The 14,140-nt window shown below is 51.4% G+C and overlaps 5 protein-coding genes across 5 annotated transcripts; 2 read left to right on the forward strand and 3 right to left on the reverse strand.

Annotated features, from left to right (window-relative positions):
- Positions 1–449: 449 nt before the first annotated feature.
- J7T55_002886 (ligninase h2 precursor) lies at positions 450–1,563 on the forward strand (the record flags this gene model as incomplete). Its single annotated transcript, XM_053138007.1, has 2 exons — positions 450–1,418; positions 1,480–1,563. The coding sequence occupies 2 exons, from the start codon at positions 450–452 to the stop codon at positions 1,561–1,563; spliced, it is 1,053 nt and encodes a 350-aa protein (XP_052998754.1).
- A 407-nt stretch (positions 1,564–1,970) lies between these two features.
- J7T55_002887 (cral trio domain-containing protein) lies at positions 1,971–3,386 on the reverse strand (the record flags this gene model as incomplete). The annotated part of the gene is made up of 3 exons (XM_053138008.1): positions 1,971–2,216; positions 2,266–2,512; positions 2,578–3,386. The coding sequence occupies 3 exons, from the start codon at positions 3,384–3,386 to the stop codon at positions 1,971–1,973; spliced, it is 1,302 nt and encodes a 433-aa protein (XP_052998755.1).
- Positions 3,387–4,143: 757 nt separating this feature from the next.
- Positions 4,144–4,527, reverse strand: J7T55_002888 (uncharacterized protein; the record flags this gene model as incomplete). The annotated part of the gene is made up of 2 exons (XM_053138009.1): positions 4,144–4,346; positions 4,413–4,527. The coding sequence occupies 2 exons, from the start codon at positions 4,525–4,527 to the stop codon at positions 4,144–4,146; spliced, it is 318 nt and encodes a 105-aa protein (XP_052998756.1).
- Positions 4,528–5,663: 1,136 nt separating this feature from the next.
- Positions 5,664–7,256, reverse strand: J7T55_002889 (uncharacterized protein; the record flags this gene model as incomplete). The annotated part of the gene is made up of 1 exon (XM_053138010.1): positions 5,664–7,256. One exon carries the CDS (start codon positions 7,254–7,256, stop codon positions 5,664–5,666), a length of 1,593 nt encoding a protein of 530 aa, XP_052998757.1.
- A 3,599-nt stretch (positions 7,257–10,855) lies between these two features.
- Positions 10,856–13,665, forward strand: J7T55_002890 (protease acp1; the record flags this gene model as incomplete). Its single annotated transcript, XM_053138011.1, has 7 exons — positions 10,856–11,179; positions 11,239–11,342; positions 11,409–11,425; positions 11,493–11,860; positions 12,204–12,391; positions 12,673–13,156; positions 13,546–13,665. The coding sequence occupies 7 exons, from the start codon at positions 10,856–10,858 to the stop codon at positions 13,663–13,665; spliced, it is 1,605 nt and encodes a 534-aa protein (XP_052998758.1).
- Between the last annotated feature and the right edge of the window lie 475 nt (positions 13,666–14,140).

Consider the following 14,140-nt stretch of genomic DNA (forward strand, 5'->3'; position numbering starts at 1 on the left):
CTTCAGGTCAGATACTGCATCTGGTATTAGTCTCGGCGCCTTCAAAAAGTTTTGTGATCTTTAGTCTGGTGTTTGAATTCTTGGGATGATTCATTGGCCCTGTTGACAGACCGACACGGCTCACATGCCCAAAGCTCCCAGGGGGTTCGTGGCGGTCTGGCTCCCGTCTGGGCCCTTGAAGCAATGTTGCCTAATAATCGGATGAGAGGGTGGCCGTGCTGAAGACTTTCTTGGAAAGGATATAATATTCCTCGTCGTCGTCGATATTCAGTCGTTTGGGGGCTCACCTAGATTCCTCCTCATCATCGTCGTTCTTTGTGCTCGCTCTCGTTCATCACTCATCTGCCACAGGTCAGAACAGCCTCTCACTTTCTCGCGATATCACCTCATACCCTACACCTTAATAGCCCCGTGTCTTTCAGAGTGAGACCATATTCAACTGAATCAGAATGCACTCCCTCCTACCCATCATCCTCGCCACTTCAGTGGTCAATGCCAGTCCTTACCATGGCAGGAGAGATCTCTTCGCGGATCTCCGCAATACTCCCGTCCTGGCAACTCGGTCAACAGCCCTCCTAGGCGATCTTCTAAATGAAGCATCAGCCACCCTCTCGGCAGTCGGAGCTGAGATCTCCTCTGTCCTCACAGGCGTCTTGACTGCCCTCGCAGACGCCGAGAGCTACACACCTCCCGGCGCGATTGACTCGCCCGAGTGTGCAGCGGATGTCTGCTGCAAGTGGAGCCACATCGTGTCCGATATACGCGGTGACTTTGAGGACAACGGCGAATGTACCGCAACGGCCCGGGGCGCCATCCGGCTCGGGTTCCACGACGCGGCGGCCTGGCAGTCCTCGCTGACGACCGGCGGCGCGGACGGCAGCGTGGTGCTCAACGCCGACGAGCTGGCGCGCATCGAGAACCGCGGCCTGCAGGACATCGCGGCGCAGACACAGACCTGGTTCGACCAGTACAAGCAGTACAACATCACCATGGCGGACCTGATCCAGATGAACGCCATCGCGGCAACAGCAGCGTGCCCCGGCGGCCCGCGCATCAAGGCGTACGTCGGGCGCGTCGACAACAACGCGCTGCCGCCCGCGGGCCTGATCCCCAGCCCCTTCGCTGACGCGCCGACCAACATCGCGCTGTTCGAGGCCAAGACTTTCACGGCCGCGGACCTGGTTGCGCTGATTGGCGCGCATACCGTCAGCCAGCAGCAGTTCGTCGACCCGACGCAGGCGGGCAAGAGCCAGGACACGACGGACGGCACATGGGACAACAACTACTACGGCGAGACCGCAAGCCCCGACACTCCAGACGGAGTCTTTAAGTTCCAAAGCGACATCAGCTTGGCGAACAACTCCGTGACATCTGGGACGTGGCAGACGTTTGCGAAGGACCAGGGGGCTTGGGAGGCGGTAAGTGTTTCTTCTTCCTTGTTGATTCTTATAGATGACATTTGCTAATGTTCTGTCCTAGGCTTATGCACCCGCATACTTCAGGATGAGCCTCTTGGGGGTCAACAACCTAAATGAATTGACGGACTGCTCCAAGGTCTTTTAGTCGTCGAGATATCATATGCTGGTCTTATTGCATTGCAAGCCTCTTTCATTGGTAGTGCTTTAACAGTGCTTGGAGTCAAGGCGCGTCGTATGGCTGTGGGGCCGGTTCCTAGTCTAAATTCTGAGTTTAATTAATACCTAATGTCAATTTGGTTTACAAATGAGCTTCTCAACATGATGGCGCATTGCCTAGCATATGAAGGTAATGTCCTCACCATAGCGCGACAGTCCAAAAAGTGATATGTTGCGGGAGACATGGTTTTCGAATTATTGGTATTTAAGAAGCTTTACTGTAGTGCATTGTGCATGCCGGCTGCCTTGATCGGTATTAAAACTCATTCATGAAACGTCGGGAATTAATCAAGCATCCGGAGAATTTGGGGGCCAACAGATTATCATGCCTCCGCCTTACTCGAACTTCAGCTCGTTGACCAAACATGGGATGTCCTTCATCTTCCCATCACCAGAACCTCCCTCGCCACCGTACTCTTTGGGCAGCTGCTTCTCGTCTAGCCCGCTGTTCTTGAACTCAGCAGCCAGGTTAGCGCCGTTGGCCATGGGGTGGAACTTCTTGGCTGTCTTCTCGGCGATGAACACCTTGATCAGCGCGTACATCCACCCCATAATTGCAGGGACGTTGACGAAAAACTTCTCCTATTCAGTCGTACGTGTTAGCATGTTTCATCCGGATTCAAGCTCGGACGGAATGGCATGGGATGATAGTCATGCTTGCCTTCAGCAGCTCAGGATACGCCAGAGCAAATTTCTTGATGACCTCAGTGCTGGCAGCCTTCACGGCGGGAGGCTGGCGAAGGAAGGAGATGCTCTTGTAATCATGCACCTGCATAATTTTGTAAGGATCCTTCTCAGCGGTGATGGGCTCAGTAGCCTCAGATAGCTTGAGCTGCTGGATGCCGAGCTCCTGCAGGGCAATTCGGTAGTCCATGAACCTGCGCACGTGTATGTCAGTCAGGGTTGGCCTCACTAGTGTCATGTAGTACTCAGTGTGACCCACTCATCCAGTGGTGTGAACACCTCATCCATCTTGCCCTTCACATTGCCGTACAGGTTCCAAGTGAACACCTCGGGTACAGTGCTGTCTTTGACAGGGTAGACAGTGACGGCACCAAGATCGGCGAACTTCTCGGCGCTGAAAGCCTTCTTGATCAGCTCAAGGGGCTTCTTCTCCTTCCGGAATTTGAGTGCACCCTTGAATTGGTCAATCGACTTCGCCAAGTCGCCATCGTTGGCGTTGAGAAACTTCTGAATGACAATCTGAGTGGGGACATGCGACGAGGCGGGTGTTACAAGCTTCACGCCCCAGATCTCATCGTGATCGATCTCCTTGAGGATGTCCGCCACCTTAGCGTCAAACTCCTCGAAGGCAGTCTTCTTGGGTGTGGCCTCCTTGGCCACGGCAGCTGCACCCTTCTCTGTGGCCGCTGGAGCCTCATCAGCGGCTGGCTTCTCATCCGCGGCTGGCTTGGACTCGGCCTCCCCATCGGCCTTGGTTGCGTCTTTCTTCTCCTCGGCAGGCTTAGCTTCCTCCGCCTTAGTCTCAGCAGCCGGGGCAGCGGGAGCGGCAGACTCGGTACCAGCTGCAGCCTCCTCCTTGGGAGGATCTGCAGCGGTAGCGGCTTTCTCCTCGGTGGCGGTGGCTTGAGCCGGTGGCTCAGGTTCAGCCGTGGCCTCAACAGGCGCGGCCTGGTCCTTCTGCGCGCGCTCCTCAGCCGTGGCTGTCTCAGATGGCGCGTCGGCCTTCTTTTCCTCGGCGGCCGGAGTGGTGTCCACCTTGGGGACGTCCACGGTTGTTGTGTCAGCCATTTTACAACGGGTAGATGAAAGAGTGAATGGATGGGCTGACACGGGCTTGTTGCGGTGTTTGGTGATGGCTGTTATTGTTGTCTGGTAGCAATGGACGGGGGATTGTTGACTCGTCGAGGTTGAAACACACCACTTCACTACCACTCGATCCTCTCGCAAACAACAGGGGGCCCTTATCGTAGCTCTTATCACCCAGAGGAAGCTTCAAGCTGCATATGCACCCCGCGATTGGATCCGGAAAGCTTCCGCTGCTCCACTCTGAAAAGGTTACACTGTTGTAATGAGGGCGTACCCTCAACAATTTCCACAATGTTTAAGGTTTCAGGGGACAGAGCGAGATCGTACGAGCGTTGTTGCAGATCCTAATGAGTAGATTGTTTTGCAGACCGAGAGCTTGGATCATCATCTCCCAGTCTCCTTAAAACGACCTAGATCTCGCCGGGAGAGGAATGACTTCTCCACCAGCTTCAGCCGCTTTGCGATCCGTTTGTGGGTTGTCACCCTTCTACACATACTTCGGTGGCACATGGACCCTGTGATCTGCCTTATGGAGCGATCCAATTTAATCATTTTCCAGAAGATTAGTCTAGTATGTAAACGGCAATAGATCTCGGTTCGGCGCCGACGTCTCCTCCTTCTTCCTCCCGCCACTCATTTTGTGTCGTTGTAGCAGGTAAATCATGGAGAAATGTATGTCGGGAGAATACTCATATGCTTTTCTTGACTCCTATTTTGATTTCCTGTGTTGGCACTCTCTTCAGGCGATGGCCGCCACAGGCTGTGCCACTTCCGGAACAGGCTCCACAACCGGCGCCAACTCGACTCTTGCCCCGACCTCGATGCCGCCAAGGTGCAAGTCGTCCTTGTATTCGAGCAAAATACTATCGGCTTCCTTGTGGAATTTGCGGAACTGCTTGGACGCATCCTTGCCTGCGAATTTCTGCAAGATTTTCTTCCCGCCTAGTAGCAAGTCATTGTTACTATTTAGGTGAGATAGAGGCATGAAATAACTCCATTGAGACTGACCTGGGTGATCTTCCTGAAACTTTGTCACATCGTACACGCTCTGGTCGATGATGACCCACATGGAGTCGGGCGTGTTGTGCGACGCGACATCGTCGGTGGTAAACATCTGTGACATCTTGGCTCTCTTGTCTACTCTTGGGACTTATTTCGACTGGGTCCGAATCGCATGCACAATTGGAAGCAGACATACGATTTATCAGTCGATGTGAGCTGCCTCAAGTGGTGGAGGCGACTAAAGCTGACACCAGGGCTGACTACCCCCGTCTGCATACGCGAAGAGGTCCCCGAACTGGGGCGTAAGCAGTGTGGGTGGCAACATTTTGGGTGAGCGTGTCAGCTCACAGTCCTTGTAATTCAATTCCACATCCTGAAATCAGTAGGATAAATGATCAAAACAAGCGGCCAGCATGATTAATGCGATATATCGTTTTTCCATTGCCTCCCCATAGAAGACGTTTGTGGGAAAGACAACGCCGCGGTGCTTGACTCGAATCAACAATTATATAGAAGATGGTGGCTAAGGGCTCGTTGGGCTGCTTGCAGGGCTCACTTGTCCTCTGAGGGCAGATGCAATGATGTTCTCACGAGTGACACAGCTAATCTCCCAACTGTGGTGAACCAAGAAACGGGAGTCTGTGAAGGGAGGGTGCCTAGTTGCGAATCTACATCGGTCAACACTTTCAAATTTCCAGACACAACGTCTTTCATCATAGGACATTTACACGTAATCAGATAATCAGCTATGAGTCGGGCCGATCAGATGCATTAACTCGTAATCTTTTGTAAATGTGCCTACTCCAGATCTAGACAGCGAATATAGATTTTCTGCTGTGACCAGCGAGTTTTGTTTCACTAAAACGCATCACGGCTTTCGCGAAAATCTTGACTTGCAATGCCATGTCATCGATGATCCGAAGACATAATTTGTTCAATGAATACAGAGCATGAACACTGCCTGAGTACATATGAATATTAGACGGATGCATGTAAAGTGTAGCCTCGGTATCCGGCATCTGCTCAGACTCGGCATTATATCTCTGAAATTGGTACCTAATGTGGTAATTTGATTCAAGAACATATGTAAAGAAAATGAAACGTATGCCTTCCATGACGCCAAAGCTGGTTGTGCCTCACAAATGAAATCCTGCCCTGTCTTCGTAGAACAATGCAGCCTGTGCAGCCACTTACTGCCAGGAATCCGCGTTTGCGCCATCCTGTCCCCATACCCATCTCAACACCATACAGGGGCGTCTACAACCAAGCGAGCTCCTCCTGAAGAGCCTCCCATCCGGCAGCTGCCATTCTGCCGGTGATCCATATATTTCCATGGTGGTCCTTGCCAGAGATGTGGAACTTGTTCCGATCCCCCATCGATGGCCTCAGGACATCCATGTGGTTGTATGTCGGCTTTCCCGCCTTGAGGCTGGTCATGCTTCTTGTCGCAACCCCCAAACTTTTGTTGATGACCGCTGGTGAGAAGTCGAATGTGTCGAATACGTTCATCTTGCTCCAATTTGATACCGTCACCATCATACTATCTGGCGTGGTGTACTTGAGTGGCAGCTTCATCATGCGCAAAGGACCGCTTGCTTCCTCCTGTCTGTGGCGGATCTCGCGGGATGCAGCTTTGATCTGTGACTCGGTCGTCTGTCGTAGGATAGCGGCACGTGTTGCGTAGGCAACCTCCCCTATAGGCGCGCTGAGCAGAGCAGAACCGGGAATGTGCAGGTGCGCCATGAAGGTTGCATTTCCCAAGTACACGGGGTTGGGTCTGCACATCTCACCCCAGCTTTCTTGCTCTGTCTTCGACGCTTGGGGGAATATCATGGGTAGTTTTGACCGAGCCTCGAATGGAATTGAAACTGTCACCGGCCGGTCGGAGGAAATCGGCAGTATTGAGCAGGCTTGCCTTGCCAGCCAGGCAGCCAGAATGTCGCCTTCGCTGATCAAAGGCTTTTCGCTGCTTGAGGAGATACCAGCCTCCCGCTTGAGCTTTGCCATTGATGATGCAGGTAGGCAAAGTGTTTTTGATTCCATCTCGCCATGTGTCCATTTATCCATAAGAGAGTAGTACATGCTTTGCAGGAGTTGAAGACCTTGCAGGTGAGCGCCTGAAAAGACGTACTTTTCTCTGAGCTTCAGACGCCCAAGAGATCTCATTGGGTCCTTATGTGCTCCCATCATCTCTGGAACATTATCCTCACGGTCTCCGAGGACTTCGCACCAAGCTTGGATGAATCCATGCATGCCCATCATGTCGGTGAGAACAGCCGGCCAGGTAATAGTGACCAGTGTTCCGTCATTGAATGAAGCGACATGCATGGACATCATAGGCTCATCTTTGTCGACATAATCTGCGAACTTCGTTGGCATATCGGGTCGCTTGGTGAGGTAACGGAAGGCTGGCGGGCCCTCGTGCAGTGAAGGTCTGCCTGTGTTGTCGCTTTTCGGAAGTTTCCAGACGCGAGGCTCCTCTTCCATGTCGAGGTCAAATTCTTCATTTGAATATCGGACCGCCGGCCTATCGTAGTTGAAGGTCTCTGGAACTTGAATCTCCAGCTTGGTGCCCTTGTTCTTCGTCAGTCGCCCACCCATTTTCCTCCATCCTGGCCGGTCGATGAGTTTGACGAGAGAAAGATGCAGCTGGTCGGCGTCAAGGACACTGTCGAATCGAAGAGTCCACGAAAGTATCTTCCTGTTTTCTCTTGTGTCGTCAAAGGCATGGAGAGGATACATTTCATCATTGTCAAAGCCTGGGAGGAATGCACAGAGCCAGTCCAGGATCTTGCCGAGGATGCTGCTCCATGCCGTCAACTGCAGCACTGTCAACAACTGAGCATCCATGATGTTTGTTATCCGAGATATCAACACGTCTCCGGACGGACAGATCAGAGAGAGAAAAAAGGTACTTTGGTCTCGATAAAGACAATGTCACTGGCAAGACGCGAAGTGGTATCCGTGGATGATCTTACCCTGCAAAGTGCGGAGCATCAACTTTATGGCGTCACAGGTTGTGGCCATGCTGCTCTTCGGTACCTTGCAGAAAATCACCAAGAAGCCAAAACCTGACATTGGCGATGTTGAATCCATGCAGCATTGCTGACCGGCCGTTTGCTGTCGGACGGCCCGGGGCTGACCGGAGGAGCGCCAAACTGTCAGCCACTCCGTCAGCCGGCACGATCACACGAAGCCCGATTGGTTTGAACCCGGATAGCCACACGTGCGTCCACTAGAGCAAACTCGTGCGAATTGAAATTTAAGCCACAAAATCTGATGGACGACAACTTGAGCAAGCCAAGGTACCAAAGTTTAGGAAATTGGTCCCCTGCAGAGACCCGAGGGGACAAGCCATCATATATCTCCTTGGAGTGGCAAAAGGCCCTATGGGGGTTGGGCATCCTGCTGACGCGTGTTGACACGTCGCATAATGGGAGTGGTGTATGAGGTTCCAAGAGCTATTGCAACGTGAAGTATCCTCATCTTGCCACTCAACTGTCCTCACGCGCACAGCGATCTCATTGAGACTCCAGTGCAAGAGAGCTTTTGTAGCTGGACACGAGCCCTGGTTTGTATGCGTGAATGGAGCCAAAATCGAAAAGACTGAGTCAAGCAGGACGCTACTTCTCACTTGCACCGTCCTGAGACTAATTCTGACTTGAGTGGTTAGAATTCTTAGGTTCTAAAAACTTCGAATAAAATTGCCCGAGCTCGTACTACCTTTGATCAGGTCAATCAAAGCATTGTTCAACTTCAAAAGATTCTCAAAGTGCGACAAACAGTCACTTGACAGGTCGCATATTTCGGACGGGAGTAAAATATCGAGATTTTCCATTCCTAATTGGCACCCCTATTAGACAAATCTAGAAGGAGAGGCTACCAATGCCGCTGTGATATAGATATCTGTTGCATTTAATCAGGGGGGAGAAAAGCTCCAGGATTCATATGCACATATGAACTGAGAAATTATAAGTCTACGCCAGGACGTGAAAAAAAAAAAATCATTTCTCGCAAGCCTAGCTAGGGAACACATTGCTCCAATACATGAGTACTTAAAGGAGTGAAGTCAGCACTTTGGGTCTGCAAGTAAAGGCTTCACTTTGTTCCGGGCCAGAGAGCCACTGGGCAACCGGAAAAGCCTGAGCTATTGAAATGTGCTCCATCAAGTGAGACCCACAAGGCGTGCCACACTCCCGTCTCAAATCCTCAACCGTGCCCCTCACCCTTATCAAGGTGGTGTCACACACACACCACACCCCCTCCTCTCAAGTTCTTGGCCAAATACTCAAGCTTTTGGCAAGCTTTGCCCAGGCGGCAACGAGTCTTGCCAAGCGATGGGCGGGTTCTCCATAACACTACATCCAGGGATCTATTCAGACCTAGTGCTCTACGTACCGCATTGGATGTTTTCACGAGAATTGCCAGTTGCGAGGATATGTCCAGGTCTGTCATATGGTAATTGCAAATGTCTTGAGATTTGTCGGATGACGGCCTTGTCTCTGACTAAGACTGCATACAGGGACTGCTTAAAGCAGTCTCACCGAAGATCCCTCCCGTTTGCCAGTTAGAAACGGTATTGGACGGCTTAACTTCTCGAGATCGTGATGCTGGCGGCAAGCCTCCTTCCCCGAGCCTGCACAGCTCCTTGTCATTGGTCACCACTCCCTGCACATCAGACCAGTGATCATGAATAGGTCTCTCCGTTCCCCGAGACAATGTGAACTCTTATCATGGCAGTCTCCGCGTCCAAGTAGCTACTTGAGCGGGCCCATTCAAGGCCTACAAGTGACATTGGTCCAGTCGTGCCACCTGGCTCACCCACATCCCGATATCCGCTATAAGCTGCATTTCCAAGGTCATGGCCACTTCTACATCCACGAGAAATGGCGAGGCACCATGCAGATCAATTTTACCACCTATCTTCCACGAATATAAACAGGGCGATACGAGAACTAGATGCCGTTGCCTTCCACTTTCCTGCGACATACCTTTGTTTTATTCTGTGTGTTCAATTCGAGCCATATGACAGCTTCAACCTTCATGTCACTCCTTTGTTAAATCATAGATGCCTCCTTTACGAGTTAGACAGCAATACGGACAGCGACTCGGTTCGCACAAGTTCTTGATTAGGGAGACCGACCGACCCAGTGGGTGTGTTCCATCGCAGAGTGACAGAATCCGGGGGATGTGATGTAAGTCAACTAAGCGGCAGCACTTGGCTCTTGGCGATCAAATGGCAAGGGTGTGATATCAACTGCATGTCCAAATGACGGACGCGCCCCTTGCTACAGTGGGAATCATTCGGGCCCCGTGGACGGCGCAAGGAAGACCACACCGGTGCTGTCCATTGACAAAGTGCCGTACTGCCTATCTTGATAGCAGGGCTGAACAAGAGATATGATCAGTCCACAAGTGCCGGGGTAGAAGGCCGGAAGATGCTACCTAAATGTGCAGGCCACGCGTCCGGCGCCCAGGGTTGCAGCGCTAATTAACGCATATCTAAGAACACAACTGCAAATGCGGTTAAGGAACCCTGATGCTTTTGGATGGCATTTTACTCGCATATCCTGCGGCGTGTTAAGCGCGTGACTTCTATCTTAACATCTCCACAAATCACATACAATTTTTGTGCGTGGAATCCTCTTCTGCACCGGACAAGTGTGATAAATTGAGGCAGGCATGCTAGAATCGAGAGCGTGCCGAAGTGGTCTTTACGTTCGGCGAACTTGAGGATGCCTTACTAGTACGCCACGGCTGCCACACCTCAGGCTGTGTTCACTCATGCCTCGTGGGGCTACATTCTATTCTCTGCGATTGACATCGAATGAATAGTATACGGTGCCACGGCCCTCGGCTCTGCATGATCTCCAGGCCCGCCCAATCTCTGTGTACCTGGTCTTGACCCCTGCCCTAGTTCAAGTCCGAACGCACGTAGCAATTCAAACGTTCACCTGATTGATGCCCGCGCGATGACACCAGGCCACTGATAAGCCCACGTACATATCCAAGGTGCAGAGAAGAAATACCTGCTCGCGCGGAGGTCTTTCACGAAGTTGGAAGGTGGTTCAAATTGCGTGTGTCCGCATGGAACCTCCATCGAAACTTCGTGGAGTCAAAGTCCATTCAATCCTTGCTTCTCGCCTCCTTCCGATGCGACTTGTGGGCAGGTTCACTTGGATCTAGCGGGATTCGGCCGTTCATTGGATGATCACCTCTCGGAACTTGTCTGGCCAGATGTGGCGTATTGTTTGCCGGGCCCTGAGCTCCTTCACTAGCTTGTAGAGTTATGATATGGCTCTATAGACCTCGTGAGTGAGTCTTGTGTATAAAATGAGACATGATTCCACCACTTCTTGGTTTGTCATGTCGCCGACCAGCTATCCACCTCTCCTCTCAGTCGTCTCAGTGCTATACAATCCTCACTCGACCATTGTCTTGCAGGCATAATGAAGTTCACATCCGTTATTACAGCCCTTCTGTGCGCCGAGGCCGCTCTCGGCGCGCGACTGACTGAAAAGCGTCGCCAGAGTCGGGAGGCTCGCCAGCTCGCTCGCCGGGCTTCCGCGTCTGGAGCTCTCCGTTCCTCTCAGCCCAAGATCCCCTCTGACAGTGTCCTTGAGGGTATCACCAACCAGACCAATGTCGAGTACTCTTCGAACTGGGCGGGCGCCGTTTTGATCGGCACCGGTTACACCGAGGTGACCGGAACTGTCACTGTCCCCACGCTCACCGGGAGCTCAGCCAGTAGTACCGAGTCTGCCGGCTCCGCTGTAAGCTATATTGTGCTCCTGCGTAAAACGAAGGATCTTACTGACAAGCCTTATTTCAGTGGGTCGGTATTGATGGCGATACATGTGATACGGCTATTCTGCAAACCGGCATTGACTGGTATGTTGATGGCACCAGCGTATCCTACGATGCCTGGTATGAGTGGTAAGTCAGACTAATGAATCACACGACCTTTTTCCGTACAAAGAAATTCTCTAACCCAATTCTTAGGTACCCCGATTACGCCTGTAAGTCAGAATAACGAATCGCACGTGTCTTTCTCGCCAAAAAGATATTTTCTAACCCAATTCTTAGACACCTTTTCTGGAATCTCTATCTCTGCCGGTGACTCTATCAAAATGACAGTGACGGCCACTTCCAAGACTGGCGGCTCCGCAGTCATCGAGAATTTGACCACAGGCACCACCGTGACAGAGGATTTCAGCAATGTCTCGGATGGCTCCCTCTGCGAATACAATGCCGAATGGATCGTCGAAGACTTCGAGGAATGCTCCTCTTCCAACGACTGTTCGCTGGTGCCATTCGCGGATTTTGGCACGGTAACTTTCACCTCTGCCTCGGCAGTCAAGAGCGGCACTACTGTTGGGGTCACGGGAGCGACCATTATTGATATTGAGCAGAACAACAAGGTTTTGACCTCCTGCTCTGATACTTCATCTACTGTTACTTGCACATATACCGGTTAAACTGGTTTTGGCATATGGGTGTCATCAGTGATAATAAGTGCGATGATGGGAGCACTGGGAGGTCTACCTAGTTATATCAGTCTGGTCATCAACCGGGCAGGTCTTGACCTAAGTCGGACACTTGTCATTCTATTCATGAAATCGACCATGGTCAATTTGTGCCTACAAGCTGCCTAGGCCATTGAAATGCACGGTTTCCCGTTTACTTTAGACCAAATTAAGTTCGATCACGTTTGAATCGTCAGTTGCGGCCGAGAACACGGTCGTGGCCAGGTATTGCCTTTGTCGTGAGCCGAATACTGAGGAATTGAACTAACAGGACCCAATGGCTGAACACTACTGCAGGTCCGGGCCGGGTCAAGGGCCGTCCAAAGAAAACCACTTTCTTTGCCAGCATGGCCCCCAGGTTTCGGATTGGGCCAGAAAAGGAGCAGTCAGCTTGACAGAGGCCAGTTCCGAGCCGTCTAGAACAATGGATGTGGCCCAGGCTATTCGCCCCCAATCCCGGTGTGTGCTCAACTTAAGATATAGAAAATGCAATTTGCAGAATGGAATTCCTGGGATAGCAGATTCTTGTGCTTTCATCTTTCTCAACCTTCTTTACACTCTATTTGACACCAACTGCTAGTCTCACAAAGACAGCATCCATTCCTTTTTTACTTACTATATACACTCCTTGCCATCATAATGTTTTGGTTGCTTCCTATCTTGACGGCTTTTGCCGCCGCGCAGGACCTATCCTTCCCTGCAACTGGGTCTTTCAGAATTACACCCCATTCTCAATTCAGCTCGACCACCGGTGTTCACGGATGCAAGGTTAACGTCAACCGCATGGCTTATTGGCCGTACTGGCCATCCTGCTCCGGGATGTGCGTCAAGCTCACCTTCGGCTCTCGATCCCGTACTGTGCTTCACACGGACGTGTCGGGAGGGGCGCACGACATCTCTTTCGACACATTCCAGTATCTGGTATATGGCTCATCCGCAACCGCATCACCTGCGATCCTCAACCCCGCCCAGGATGGCGGGGCCGATATGGACTACGAAGTTGTCGATATGTCACAGTGCCTGGACATCATTACCTCAGACACGGGAAAGCTGTCTTTCATTGCTACCAACCCCAATCAAGTCAACAAGTGCCTGGGTGAGGGTAACAATTGGGTGGCTGAGAACTACGAAGTGCGCAACATCGGTGACTCCCAATGTCAGTATGGGGTTGACGAGGTCTGCTCTTTCGACCAGGTCACAGGCACGGCGCAGTGTCCCTCGGGAGTAGGTAGCAAAGGTTCTGCTCCATTGAGCCCAGCACAACCTGTCATCGATTACATAGCTCCATGTGGAGTGGAATCGATTGCCGGGCATGCGCCCCCTGCTCCTAAGGAGTGTGCGACAATTACGAAGACTGCGGATCCTTCGGTTTGATTTATGCATTGCGAACTTGAGAATGTTCGAGGCAAATGGAATTGGAACTGGAAACACATATTGAGACGAGAATTTTAAAGTTTGTAAATTATTGATGATGATGTCTCAATGCTAAGTTACGAATGTATTTTCACATGCACCTCGAATGCTGGCCACATGTGCCCTCATCCAAGCATGTGGAAGATGCCAGATCAATTGCGTACTTTCGTGTCATAACAACATTGATTGTAACATTTCAGACCCTCACTTTCCGTATCACGGGACATCGATCGCCCGTAATCTGCAACCCAACATCGGAGGACCAGGCCTGTGATGCTGCAGACGTACACATGTCAAAGATGCTGGCTCATGGATATTAGATTGATCCGCATGGATGACTGGCATTGGATCCTCTGTGATATAAGGATTCCTGGAGGATTATGGGCTGACATAGTGGTGTGATTGACCATACTTTGACCAGGACCAAATTGGTGGTCGAAAAGAGACCAGCTGAGCGGCCTCAGGGAGGCGGCCAAGCCGGAATCCAATGGCCGGCCAGCTGTGACCCAATCTTCTCCTGCCATTTGCACGTCGATTGAGTTGGGAGAGATGGTCATACTCGCATGGCCGGCTTGAATGATCCTACCCATTGCAGTCCATATCTAAAGGGGTATTGCTGACATTCCAAGCTTGACATATTGTGACGGAGGGACAGCACTTGAGGAACAGTCGTTCCCCAACCCCCACACAACGCCTCAATCGTAGGTGCATTTCCAGATCAAAACAATTGTATTATTTCACGAATGACAGACCAGGCTATAACCACAAAGAATTAAAGAATGAACTGTGAAATCT

This window comes from Diaporthe amygdali (genome assembly GCF_026229845.1).
Source record: "Diaporthe amygdali strain CAA958 chromosome Unknown NODE_3_length_2959817_cov_65_330692, whole genome shotgun sequence".
NCBI classification, from domain to species: Eukaryota; Fungi; Ascomycota; class Sordariomycetes; order Diaporthales; family Diaporthaceae; genus Diaporthe; species Diaporthe amygdali.